The sequence below is a fragment of the Bombus impatiens genome, unplaced genomic scaffold (genome assembly GCF_000188095.3).
Source record: "Bombus impatiens unplaced genomic scaffold, BIMP_2.2 scf_0114, whole genome shotgun sequence".
NCBI lineage: Eukaryota > Metazoa > Arthropoda > Insecta > Hymenoptera > Apidae > Bombus > Bombus impatiens.
The window spans coordinates 1,024,817-1,037,882 of NT_176533.1; the positions used below are offsets into that span (position 1 = coordinate 1,024,817).

Genomic DNA, 13,066 nt, shown 5'->3' on the forward strand with positions numbered 1-13,066 from the left:
CTTTTTTTTAACCCTCCATGCAGCCTTCATATCTTACCCGCACCGCGCTTGTATGCAGGGGAATTATCAACACATACTAATGCATACATTTTTACTTATTTACCGAAAATCAGCACTACACAATCTCAAATACAATTAAATTCTAAAAGTAGTATATATTGTGACACATAAGAGAACTTTCTATGTACGAAGACTTATTAAATAGAATTCGAGTTTTCTAAGAAATAACGAGTTTTTTAAATAAGTGATTGCTTCAACTTTATAAATAGACTGCGAATATTTATCCAAATTCATATTTTTATGAAGAAAGTTTGAAAAAATGGAATTTATGTAGAAAATTATTTGATTTATGTTTGTACTTGACAGTTTTATATGTTTTTGCATATTATTCGCATTCAGTGTATTATCTCGTTCTTAAATTTTCTATAAATACATAAAAACCTGCAGTCTATTTATAATAAATACCGCCACTTCTTTTTTTGCATTTTATTACATAAAAATTTTTATGGATTCAGTCGATGCTCGAATTAATTTAATATGTGTGATAATCCATGCTTTGACGAAGAGTCATGCAGTCGACCTCATCGATTTTTAACGTGTTTATTTTAACATTGATATCTTCCTCAATTTGAATTTGTGTTTTGAGTAAATAACGCAACGATGCCTGAGACTGAAACAATAATTGTATTATCATTTATAATAAGCTGATTAAACAACAGAATGATAAACTATAAAACGTATGAACTATAAACCTCGAATATAGTTGCTTGTAGTTTCGACACAATCTCACGTAAATCATATACTTCCTTTACAAGATTAATTTCCACTAGATCTCGTGTAAGTTCTAATCCTGGCCTTTGACAACGATTACCGAGTCTCGTATGCGCCAAAGCTAAAAAACTTTCCTTCTCCGCGATTGATTTCTCAATGCGTGTAATATTATCCTTCATTTCCGCTGCTTGTCGCATGATCTGTTTCGTGTACATACATACATGTAACGTTTTTATTCAATGATTCATATTTAAACTAGAAAATGCAATGAATATTCATGCATAATTAACAAATTATATGATGCTTATATACAAATGCATGTCAAGATATTTCGTGGTCCAATGGTTAAACTAAAAATGCAGTGTATTCTATGAGCATAATCAAGTAAAAAGTGTTGTGTAAGCATAGTTTATCAAAATGGAAATGAGCTTTCTAAGATATTATATCGAACTTTTTATAAATTTTGTTTGTTGAAATGGAATATTGATAGCTAATGATTACATATATTGATTCTTTAACCTATTTCTGTCTTATAATATAGTAACCACAAGTCTGTTACTGTTTTTTTTATTTTTATTATAACTTTTTAATAAACTTTAAATGGCATATATTTATATAACATTTGTTGCTTGATTATACCTATACACTAACAAAGTTTGGCTTTAAACCTTAGGACACGCTACATAGTGGCAGAAATTTTAAGAATCTCTAATTAAACATTAATGATTGTTTCCATGTACCTCAGCGTGTTGTAATTCTAATTTTACTTTCGCTTCTTTCGTTTCTTCGATGCGCCGCCTAAAAGCCTCATCAGTAGCATTTTTCTGATCATTTAGATCATTGATCACTTGCTTTATAATTGTATCGATATAACAGCGCAATGGTCTAGCGCTATTTACCTCTTTCGAAGCGCTAACGATATTGTTATTAGTCTGCATTTCCCATTCGTTCAACTCTATCGTTCTTAATATATAAAAATAAATGTTAAAAGTTAGGTAAACTTAAGAAAACACTGAAATAAGGAAAAATAAGAGAGCTAAAGTGATACTTGCGATGGATCAAGTCGCGATGTACCATGATAAATACTTAAATTTAAATTGGTCTCCTTCAAAGTCAAGTTGTGCTTATCAATGCGCAAATTATTTTCTTTATCCTCGAGCTCGTGATCCATGTAATAAAGCGTCGCTTTAAGACGACGTATTTGTTCCTGCGTTTGTTCCAGAGTCCGAACTAATAAACTTTCGACGCCTTTGATCACTTCACATTCTTTTAATAATTCTTTTTCTATATCGTCGTGAACTAAATCAATTCCTAATCTATGCTCTCTATAATTGAAATAATAGTACAATTTAACAGATATCCTATTTTTATAAAAAGTTAAACCTATATGAAATGGTTACAGTTTTCTTTTTAGTTTTGTATATCGAACCTAAAAATGAGGCATTTTTCGCAAATGACAAAAGCGTTTTTCCTCACGGATGACAGAGCATCCATGATACGCTCCTTGTATATTGACAAAGCATCGATTTCAAGGAGAACTTCCTTCCTTATACGCAGCAGTTCTCTTTTACGAAACTCGATGTCCTCGATTTTTTCTTTCAGCCTGTGATCTGTTTCTTCTTTATTGTTTCGTACTTTCTCGGAGCTTAATTCGCAAACACGCTGAGATTCGTTAAGTAGCCGATCTGCTAGTTCCTGCTGTGCTTCAGAACATCGATACCTAATCGTAATTTTATAGATAATTTCTATATTTATGTAAATATTCTTAATTCTATAATTTAAATTCTATAATTCTAAAATTCTATAATTCTATAATTATAATAATATAATTATATAATTCTTTTATTAATAATTTATTAATTATATAATGTTTTTTAATTTCAAATAGTTAGTATTTTGGAGTATTATATAAATATAAAGCATATAACTTCTTGTTTATAGAATTGAAATTAAATACTCGTACCTGTGGCGATTATTTAGATGCCATTGATGCAAACTAAATTTCAATGGAGGCGGTGGAGCTATTTCAGGCGGTTGTTTGTTCGACATTGTATTTTCCAATTTTGAAAATACTGTTGTGCTTCTGAAGGATCAACGCTCTTTTAAAGAGGCGGGTTCACAGGTTTGATCTATATATGGATGAATCAGCGCAAGGATGGTTTCCATGGAAACATTTAACCTATTATGAAATGGTTTATTTTAATTCATTTGCAATGAGGAAATAATATACTAAGCATAAGACATTGCCTGTAGCGAAATAAATCATATACTCTATATTAATCATTAAATAGATTATTTATAAAGAAATTAAAAAAAGAGCAAATGATTTAAATATAAACCTAGCGCTCACATATATTGACTCTTAAGGTATCACAATAAATTTACTCTGTCTCACAGTTGATATGGTAGGGATCGTTAAGAATTGAAAGCTATGGATATCTAACGGTGAAACGGAGAAATCTGTAAAATTCCAATTAATTAAAGAAATGTATATACAGTGTTTCTATTTATTCTAATCATGATTTTCATTTTTATTAGTAATAATTTATTATCCACTGAAGATAATTATTTACTAAAAGATAATTTAAATATAACTCATATAAATTATATGCTGGGAATATTTAAATTTATGTACATGCATATAATTATTAATTGTATATATGTATTGTATATAATTATTGTATATTGTACATATGTATGTATTGTATATATATATATACACATACATGTACAAAATATTCAAAGTAAAGTAGTTATTCGAATATTTCGAAGGTAATACAACTCTTTATTCCAATTCATTAGTTGTTTCCATAAAAGTATCAATTCGCATATGTAAATATGTACATACATATATGTATGAATCTGTATTATATGTATCATTAATGGCAAAAAGTGATGTTATTTGCCTTCTTAGTTACTTCATCTTATATCAAATAGACTCACAGTTTTCGTTTATGAATCCAGCCATAGAATTCAAGGGTGGAAATGCAACCTGGTAACTGCGTTTCTCATCTAACTGAACTCTATAGTCACAGAGAATGTCGATGTTTTTGCCTTATTTTTTGATTTGCCGCGTATGCAACGCCGTGACACAATGGCGGCTTCCGTTATAAGCACGTACTTTTTGTCGACCGTTTTCTTTAAAATGTAAAAAACTGTCGAAAGAATAATCTTTTCGGCAGGTTTTAGGTGTCTAAAATGACATAGCGATATCAAAACTGTAAGGTATTTGCGGAGAGGATCGTTGGATGTATTAATACGCGTTACCGAGGTACGGATTACTTTTGATCAATAATAAAATTATTAGAAACTTTGAATGAGAAATCAAATACAAAGTGTTTGCCTTGTTCGTTTAAAAAACTGCTTTCACATTTTTCAGAAAGAGAAAAACGCTCGCGGCAAAATGTCAAAGAGACCTGCAGATAGTGGGGATTCGGGTTCCCAACCACCTATTAAAAAAGTTCAATTTGAACCGATTTTAATCGGGCCTATTTCAACCCTCGAAGAAATGGACATGAAAGTTTTACAGTTTCAAAATAAGAAATTGGCCCAGGTTAGTATTCAAATCATACTTTGACAAAGGTATTTATAAAACGTCAATAATCGAAAAAAATATTACCTATAAAATATAATCTTTTGACCTATTAATTTATTTATAATTAATAAAATATTGTTTTTCCATAATTAATATTATATGGTATTTTATGATTGTTGTAAATGTAGATATTATTACGAAAAAATTTTCTTCAATGTAAAATGTTAATTTATTATGTAAGCATATGATCTAGCTTTGCTATATTGTTAGTTTGTATTGTATCTTATACTGAATCAATGAACATAGACATTATATTATATTTAGAAGTGTTATGATATTTCAATATTCTATTGTTGTTTGTTATTTGAAATTGATTTTTTCCAGTTAGTTACTTTTTTCATATAGTCCTTTCACTATAAGATATGAAATTGTATTGTATATTATGTTATTCTGATTTTGTAGAGATTAGAGCAGCGTCATAGAGTAGAGGCTGAATTAAGGCAACGAATTGAACAGTTGGAAAAACGACAAATGCAAGATGATGCGGTGCTTAATGTTGTCAATCGTTATTGGAATCAATTGAATGAAGATATACGTGTATTACTTCAGAGATTTGATGCTGAAACAGCTGATGAATCTGAAAATAAAAGTAAACAGCTATAATGAACTGATCTATTAAATGTTTAGACAAATGTTTTAATGACTTTTAATAATTTATAGATGAAAGTGAAGCTACAACATCATTTCTTATGCAGCTTTCTTCATGGGACAAAGAAGAGTTAGATGATAAATTAGCAAATCGTGTTCAAGTGTCCAAACGTGCAGTTTCAAAAGTAGTACAAGCATTTGACCGTCTTTCTCAAAGAAATGAAAAGATTACTCTTGCACTTAAAGGGGAATTTGATGGAGGTATTTAATTCTAATGTATAAAAAAGAAAGTAATATATCAAATAAAAAATGATAATGTTACTATATTTCAGAAGAAGCACCTAATATTGATGAAGTTGTGCGTAGAGCAAATTCTGAGATACAAATGGAAAATAGGAACCTTCAAGCAATAAATATACAACTTCATGAAAAATACCACACTATTTCATTGAAGGTAAATTAAGTTTATTTATATGGATAAATTACATTTTATTGTGTATTAATAAGTATATCTTCTCATAGATGTCAGAACTGCAAGATACCATAACAGGGAAAGATACACTTGCCGCAGAACTTCGTAACCAGGTGGATGATCTTCAGTACGAACTGAATAAAGTGAGAGCGCGTAATGATAAATTAGAACATCACCTTGGAGAAGCAATTGAGAAACTAAAAGCGTTTCAACAAATACACGGTACAGATGAAAAAGGAAGTAATAAACCCAATACTTTAGTTGCTTCAAGTGTGTCACAGACAAAGGTATAATATTCTATTGTCTATTACTTTCTATTTAAAATCAATGTATATATTTAATCCTGTTTCATATCATATAGCTCGAAGATTTACAAAGGGAATTGGAAGAAACCAGAGAGTTAGCTAATAACAGGTTACAAGAACTGGATAAACTACATCAACAGCATCGAGATGCATTGAAAGAAGTAGAAAAATTAAAAATGGATGTGAGTTCTTTGGTTTTTGTACACACGTTTATGGTGTCCAGTATAGAATGTAAATTAATGTCTTGTGCAATAAATACCCATGTAGTACTTGCTTTCGCTGATTTCTTGTGTTTTACTTCTTTACATTTGAATAAAATACACATAAGAAAAATTGGGTGGAAGCCTATTTAATATTATGATCAAATGTTGTTTTCACTTCGAAAATATCTTATATTTGCAGATACGACAACTTCCAGAATCGGTAATTGTTGAGACGACTGAATACAAATGTTTACAATCGCAATTTTCTGTATTGTACAATGAATCTATGCAATTGAAAACACAATTAGATGATGCTCGTCAGCAACTGCAATCCAGTAAAAACGCTCACTTACGGCATATTGAAATGATGGAGGCAAGTGCATTTTATTTTATTTATTTTTCTTCTTCCATTATAAAATTATATAAGAATAATATTTATTTGTTAATATTTTCAGAGCGAAGAGTTGATGGCACAAAAAAAGCTACGTGGAGAATGCATACAATTGGAAGATGTTTTGGCTCAATTACGAAAGGAATATGAAATGTTAAGAATTGAATTTGAACAAAATTTAGCTGCAAACGAACAAACAGGACCGATAAATCGAGAAATGAGACATTTGATCACGTCTTTGCAAAATCACAATCAACAGCTTAAAGGCGAGGTTCATCGTTATAAACGGAAGTACAAAGAAGCTTCATCAGAAATACCGAAAGTATGTATATCATTGATTTCAAATTATTTAAGGAGAGTGTATTAACAAAAGAATGAAAGTATTTACAGTTGATATCCGTGCTTTGTTGTAGCTGAAGAAAGAAATTGAGGAATTAACAACAAAGTTGGGCCAACAAACATCCCAGGAGAACAAAGAAGGGAATAATTCAGATGGCAGTGGAAAAGAAGAAGATGCATCGAATTCTCTTCCAGGTTCTGCACAGGTAAAATAAATCCTTTAAAGGAACTTATATTTCCAAAGTGTGTTATAAAAATAAGTTTCTGGGAGTTAGATAGCTTTTATGTTAATATAGATAAAGGAAGAGAGTGGAGTTTCAATAAAAAGAGAATCTGGAGAAGAAGAAGTAGAAACTATCGAAGTTGGAGAAGGAGAAGGAAACAAAGGTACCCCAGATTCTTTGACATTAACGTCTCCAACTCTAAAGAAAGAAAAAGATATTAAACGTGAAAAAGATATAAAGAAGGAAGCTGTCAAAACCGAACATCGCGATCCTGCTCATCGTGCCAAAGACACGAAAGTAGCGGAATCAGAACTTGTTAGAGATCTGAAAGCGCAACTAAAGTATGTCATATGTTATATACTATTTTAAATTAATCACTATCATAATTTACATTTGATCATTCTAATTACAGAAAGGCTGTGAATGAAATGAAAGAAATGAAATTATTATTAGATATGTACAAAGGTGTTGGAAAAGAACAAAGAGATAAAGTGCAATTAATGGCAGCTGAACGGAAAACGAGAGCAGAATTAGATGAATTACGCCAACAGATAAAGAAAATTCAGGTATTTGTGCAAGTAGACTTTTAATTGTGAATCTTTTGTCTTTTTTAGGATTTTATGAATAAGTTAATTTTTTCAGGAAAGTAAGAGAGAAGAGCGTAAAAAGTTGGCAGATGAAGATGCACAGATAAAAATTAAGAAATTAGAAGAACAAGCATACACTCTTCAGCGTCAAGTTGCTTCTCAAAAGCAGGTAACTTTATATATTTGATAAATTCTATAAAATACGAATTTTATTTAAAACTGTTGAACTATCGGTAATGCTAAACAGAATTGTGTGTGGTTTCAGGAGGAGGAGGCTCTTTTGAACGAAATGGAGGTAACTGGGCAAGCTTTTGAAGACATGCAAGAACAGAATTCTAGGCTAATTCAACAGTTACGTGAAAAAGATGATGCAAATTTTAAACTTATGACAGAAAGAATTAAAAGTAATCAATTACATAAATTAGCTAGAGAGGAGAAAGATGTTCTAAAAGAACAAGTTTCTACATTAACAACTCAAGTTGAAGCTGCTAATGTCGTCGTTCGTAAATTAGAAGAGAAGGAGCGCCTTTTACAAAATTCCCTTGCTACTGTTGAAAAAGAATTGGCTTTGAGGCAACAGGCAATGGAAATGCATAAAAGAAAAGCTATTGAAAGTGCCCAGTCTGCAGCTGATTTAAAACTTCATCTTGGTAAGAAATTTATTTAATGATACTTGTAATTGTTTTATAAAAATATCTTTCATATACTTTGAATTTTATGTAGAAAAATATCATTCTCAAATGAAAGAAGCGCAACAAGTTGTAGCTGAAAAAACTAGTTCTTTGGAGGCAGAAGCATATAAAACAAAAAGATTACAGGTAATATTAACGCATCAAATAATATATTTTATATATTTCATAGGAAATATTACAGGATGAAAATTATTTTATTCAAGTTATTGCTAACACTGCTATATCTCATTATAGGAAGAAATAGCTCAATTGAGACGTAAAGTTGAAAGAATGAAGAAAATAGAACTTGCTGAAACATTGGATGAAGTAATGGCTGAGGAGCTTCGAGAATATAAGGAAACGCTTACTTGTCCTTCTTGTAAAGTTAAACGTAAAGATGCGGTTCTAACAAAATGTTTTCACGTATTTTGTTGGGATTGCTTACGTACACGATATGAGACTAGGCAACGAAAATGTCCAAAATGTAATTGCGCTTTTGGAGCTAATGATTATCATCGTTTATATTTATCCACATGAAGAAGAAAAGCGTAAATTATTAAAATTCATGTGTCTCTCAGCTGAATTGTGTAAATCTTTCTTACTCTTACGATGTGCATCTTTTCTTATATTTTCTATTTATTGTCGTGATCATTGGTAAATGAAAAATATAGTTGCACATGTCTTGTAAAGAAAGGAGGCTGAAAAACCAAATTCTGTAAAAATATTCCTACTATTTCTTCGAATGTGATATAAAAAATAGTACTACATTTTTAATCTATTTTGTGATGATTTCACTAAATAAGATATTATTTTCATAAATTCTATGTAAGATCAAATCTTACAAAATGTGTTTTGGTTTCTTTTGTTTTTCTTTCTTTTGATAGTAACACAATGGATAAGATAATAAAAACTGAAATGTATGATAATTTTAGATATAAAATTTAGCGCCTGTATGAAATTTATTCATAAAGTTAGAAAATTTGAATTGAAGAGTAGATTCAATTTTATGAATGGTTCGAAATAGCAGGTATAATGTAATATATTATAAATAGACATTTAAAGTATCGTAATTTCACAAAGAAATGAAAACATTTGTTTGACAATTATTATTTTATAAAAAGTCCTTATTTAAAATACTAAAGGACATTTAGCTTTGTAAGAATCACTTGATACTATCCTTTTCTCGAGAAATTGAAATATTAGAAAACTAGAGACATAATTTATTATGATAAAAATATATGTAAAAAGTAGAAAAAAATGCTTAATTTAGATATCTCTACTTATTCAATTGAAATGTTCTTTTAGATTTTGTCTAGTATAATATTATCTTTCTACTTTTGTTAATAAATATCTCAGTCCTATGAAGCGAAGAAATATGAAAATATTCCTATTATATATTACATATTACTATATATATATAAATAAACAAGATTAAATGCATTATATGATGTAAAAATAGAATAATAATCGTCGTTCAATGATGTAATTTACAATATTTTGTAAACAAAGACCAAAAGATATATATCAATAGCTTAAAGCATAAATAGAAGAGAAAATAGCTTTTAAATCAAATTTTTAATGATTTATAATAATTGATTGTATCATGTTTTTAAAAGAAATTAACAAATGTATCAAGTTATATACCCAGTAAAGGATGTTTCCTGACTTACATAGAAGTCTGTTGTTATTTTAATTTGATCTTAATTAAAATTTTCTTTCATAATACTAACATATAATTACCTCCTTTATTAGAATATTGATAATAATACTAATAAATATCTAACAAAAATTTGTTAATGCACATTTTGATATTCATATACTTAATTGTGAAATATATAACTGTGTTAACAATGTTTGAAAACTTAAAGCAATTTTATATTATATATGTATATTTTCACAAATTTCTACAAACAAGGTTTTATTATATGTTGATATGGTAAAAAGAAAGTTATATCATTTCATTTATATAAGATTATTACAATAAATTTTGTATCTATAATAAATTGTATAACACTTTATCATCTTTTTAATGACATGCTTGTGAAGAAGCAACGAATTAATAAGGTCTCATTGATAATCCATGAACATTCTTTAACTATAAATGTAGAAATTATTTCAAACAAAACTGAACATGAAATGTGAAAATAAATTATTATAAATCAATTGTACACATACATTAGAGTTCAATATACACAGACACTTAGTCTTTTGCAAATCATTATCACAATCTTGAAAATTAAATTTCACAAAGAAGTTCAAGTTAGCTGCAATATTTGTCAAGATTATTGCACATGCAATAGTTCAGGCAGAAATTTTTCAACTTTGGAAATGTCGAGAAACGTAGCATATTGAATTAAAGTTTTATGAAAGATTGAATTTAATCCTTACAATATTACTTTAGATTCGCATAAACGAACATTTTATTAAAATATGATACCCGATGAAAAAAACGAGCTAGTTATAAATAACATTTTGTTTGCAATTTTGTAAACCGTCTTGTATACATATATTTATTGCAATATAACAATAATACAATAAATTCAATATTGTAAATTTATTTATCCGAAGCGAGGGACCTAACGTCCTTTTACAGAGTTAATTATTATCGTTATCGTCGGCAATCATTAGTAAACAAATCATCTAAATACCTTATTAAAAGAGACTCGCTATTGTTAAAGGGTAATCGGAAATTCTTTGATACACTTTGCACTTCATGAAATATATGACGAACACTTTTTATTATATGCAAGTTTTCTGTCCGACAAAAAGCATATAGTTATGTACGTGTACCTACGTATACGTGTATATATGTATGTAAAAACTTGTAATGTAAATATGAATGGAGGACAAATACATTTCGTATTAATTATTTCATAATAGAATTCGTGCTATCTATGGTAATAATCAAAAAATCTTCTTCAGCTAGTCTTCCCTGTGAAACGTAAGATATAATTAGTTTATACATAAAACCTTAAATAGAATCAGAGCCAATAATTAATTTAATAGAAAGCTACCGTTTTTTAAATTGTATAAAAAGATTATATAAATTTACCTCCCGTTTAACAAATTTTTTTTGTAAAAATGAACAATGTTACAATAAACGGCACCAGTTGTTTGTCGAATTGTTCATGTTAGTACAATACTTATTTCATTTTTCTCCCCAAAATTTCTAGTGTCTTTCGATATGTTACTATAATTAAATCGTTTGTATAAAAAATCTCTGGTTTATAAGCAAATAATTTCTAATAGTTTCACAAGATAGTAATAAATACATGAAATTTATTAGGTATAAACATGAAATTTTTTTAGGAAGAAAAAAGATATGCCACTGCCGAATGGGGAGAGACAAAAATGAAAAAAAAGAATAGAAAAATCAGAAGCTTAAACTTCGTGTAATCGTTACAATTCTACTTATCCAAACATTTATGCTCCGAAACAAGCAGTCGTATCAGTTTATACAGAATTTATGGATAATCGAAACATCCGCGATATTTTCGTTATTAACGTTCGCAGTACGCCCTAACGTACGCTCTACGAAAAATAAAGATTTATTCAATGGAAATAGTACTTATCCTATTATTCTGCTAATTAGTACATAACAAACACTATTAATTAGATCGAATGTACATTGCTATAAGTTACTCTAAAATTATATACTAAACAACAGTATGGATCGATTTTGAGAAGCAAGAATCTTCTCAAGAATATTTCGTGTGTATTTTTCGGACCTTCTTGTATTTTCTTCTTTTTTTTTCTTTATATCTGTTTTGTTTATAGTTTTAAAAAACATGAAACGCTTGAAGAAGGACACTTTGTAAATGTTTAACTGATCATCTTTTTATTTGTGAAAAAGCTTCCATTTAACCAATCGATTACATTTACTTTACACAACAAATATTGTAGTTTCGCAAAGTCAACCGTTCATCGACAGGGTGTATTCGACGTGTAGTTTTCTTCTCTTTTTTTTTCTTTTACTCGTGATAATAGCATTATTTTTTTTCTTTAATAATTGTACCTATATATGAGTCTCTTTCTCTCTTAATGTCTTGTGTGTGAGTGCATCTATTAAAAAGCGCGAAATCCTTATCCGATGACCGGTCGCGCGCGTGAGTGCATGAGTGCGTGCATGCATGTATGGTTGTGTATGTAAATACATTGGTGTGCAAAAGATTTCAGCCGGAAAAAGAAAATTTCTAACATTATATTCGAAAGGTGATGTCTAGATGAATTTGAAATAATATTGTAATATATATGTTAAATAATATTTTAAATAATACACAAACACTGTTATATAATTGTATAATATTACTTAAAATTTTTTAAAATACCGCTTTTGAGATATAAAGTGAAAGATCTATCTGGCCGGAAGCTTCTGCACGCCACTGTATGTATGTGTGTGCAAGAATTTTTCCTTCTTTTGTTTCCACTCTTTCGTTGAAACGAAAGTCGGCCGAACAATGGCCTACGTGTAATGTCTCGATGCGAATATATGTATATATTATCTCTAAAAAATCATATGTAACCAATGACGATCGATTTTATGTTTGATTTACAAGCATCAAGTTCGACTATGCTTGTGATTGTTTGCGATGTCTCTCTATATACATTTCATTAGCTATGCTGCAAATTAATGTAAAGACGAGAAATCTTTAAATGGCAACGATAAAAGTTACTCGGGACGAGTAAAGTTCAAGAAGAACTTCAAATTAATTTAATGATATAAGATATTATTATAATATCAATATCTTATAAATGAATTTAAGTGTTTGCACTAAAAGCAAATTATGAATTCTACACTTTTATATTAATTCTTTGATTTAATTCTTGATAATAATTGATAATAATTGATTTCTATATTTGAAAGAAACTTCGAAATCTAGTTTTAATAATAATATCACCTATTTGTAACAATAAAATTTT

The 13,066-nt window shown here is 29.0% G+C and overlaps 2 protein-coding genes across 3 annotated transcripts; one reads left to right on the plus strand and one right to left on the minus strand.

The window, feature by feature from the left end:
* Nucleotide 1: 1 nt before the first annotated feature.
* LOC100747676 (tektin-1) lies at nt 2–2,969 on the minus strand. The gene is made up of 6 exons (XM_024364941.2): nt 2,735–2,969; nt 2,201–2,491; nt 1,824–2,096; nt 1,512–1,734; nt 753–971; nt 2–670 (listed from the first exon to the last, which is right to left on the minus strand). Exons 1-6 carry the CDS (start codon nt 2,818–2,820, stop codon nt 533–535), a joined length of 1,230 nt encoding a protein of 409 aa, XP_024220709.1. The 5' UTR covers nt 2,821–2,969; the 3' UTR covers nt 2–532.
* Nucleotides 2,970–3,851: 882 nt separating this feature from the next.
* LOC100748633 (E3 ubiquitin-protein ligase Bre1) lies at nt 3,852–8,858 on the plus strand. 2 transcript variants are annotated; one of them, XM_012380893.3, is made up of 16 exons: nt 3,852–4,042; nt 4,151–4,324; nt 4,769–4,955; nt 5,027–5,215; nt 5,287–5,408; nt 5,477–5,713; nt 5,788–5,913; nt 6,134–6,307; nt 6,390–6,647; nt 6,739–6,870; nt 6,961–7,229; nt 7,301–7,454; nt 7,531–7,644; nt 7,723–8,125; nt 8,199–8,293; nt 8,402–8,858. In XM_012380893.3, the coding sequence occupies exons 2-16, from the start codon at nt 4,175–4,177 to the stop codon at nt 8,681–8,683; spliced, it is 2,892 nt and encodes a 963-aa protein (XP_012236316.1). In that variant the 5' UTR covers nt 3,852–4,042; nt 4,151–4,174; the 3' UTR covers nt 8,684–8,858. The 2 variants fall into 2 exon arrangements, with proteins under 2 accessions (XP_012236316.1, XP_003486466.1); XM_003486418.4 differs by having other exon boundaries at nt 7,741–8,125.
* The last annotated feature ends 4,208 nt before the right edge of the window (nt 8,859–13,066 follow it).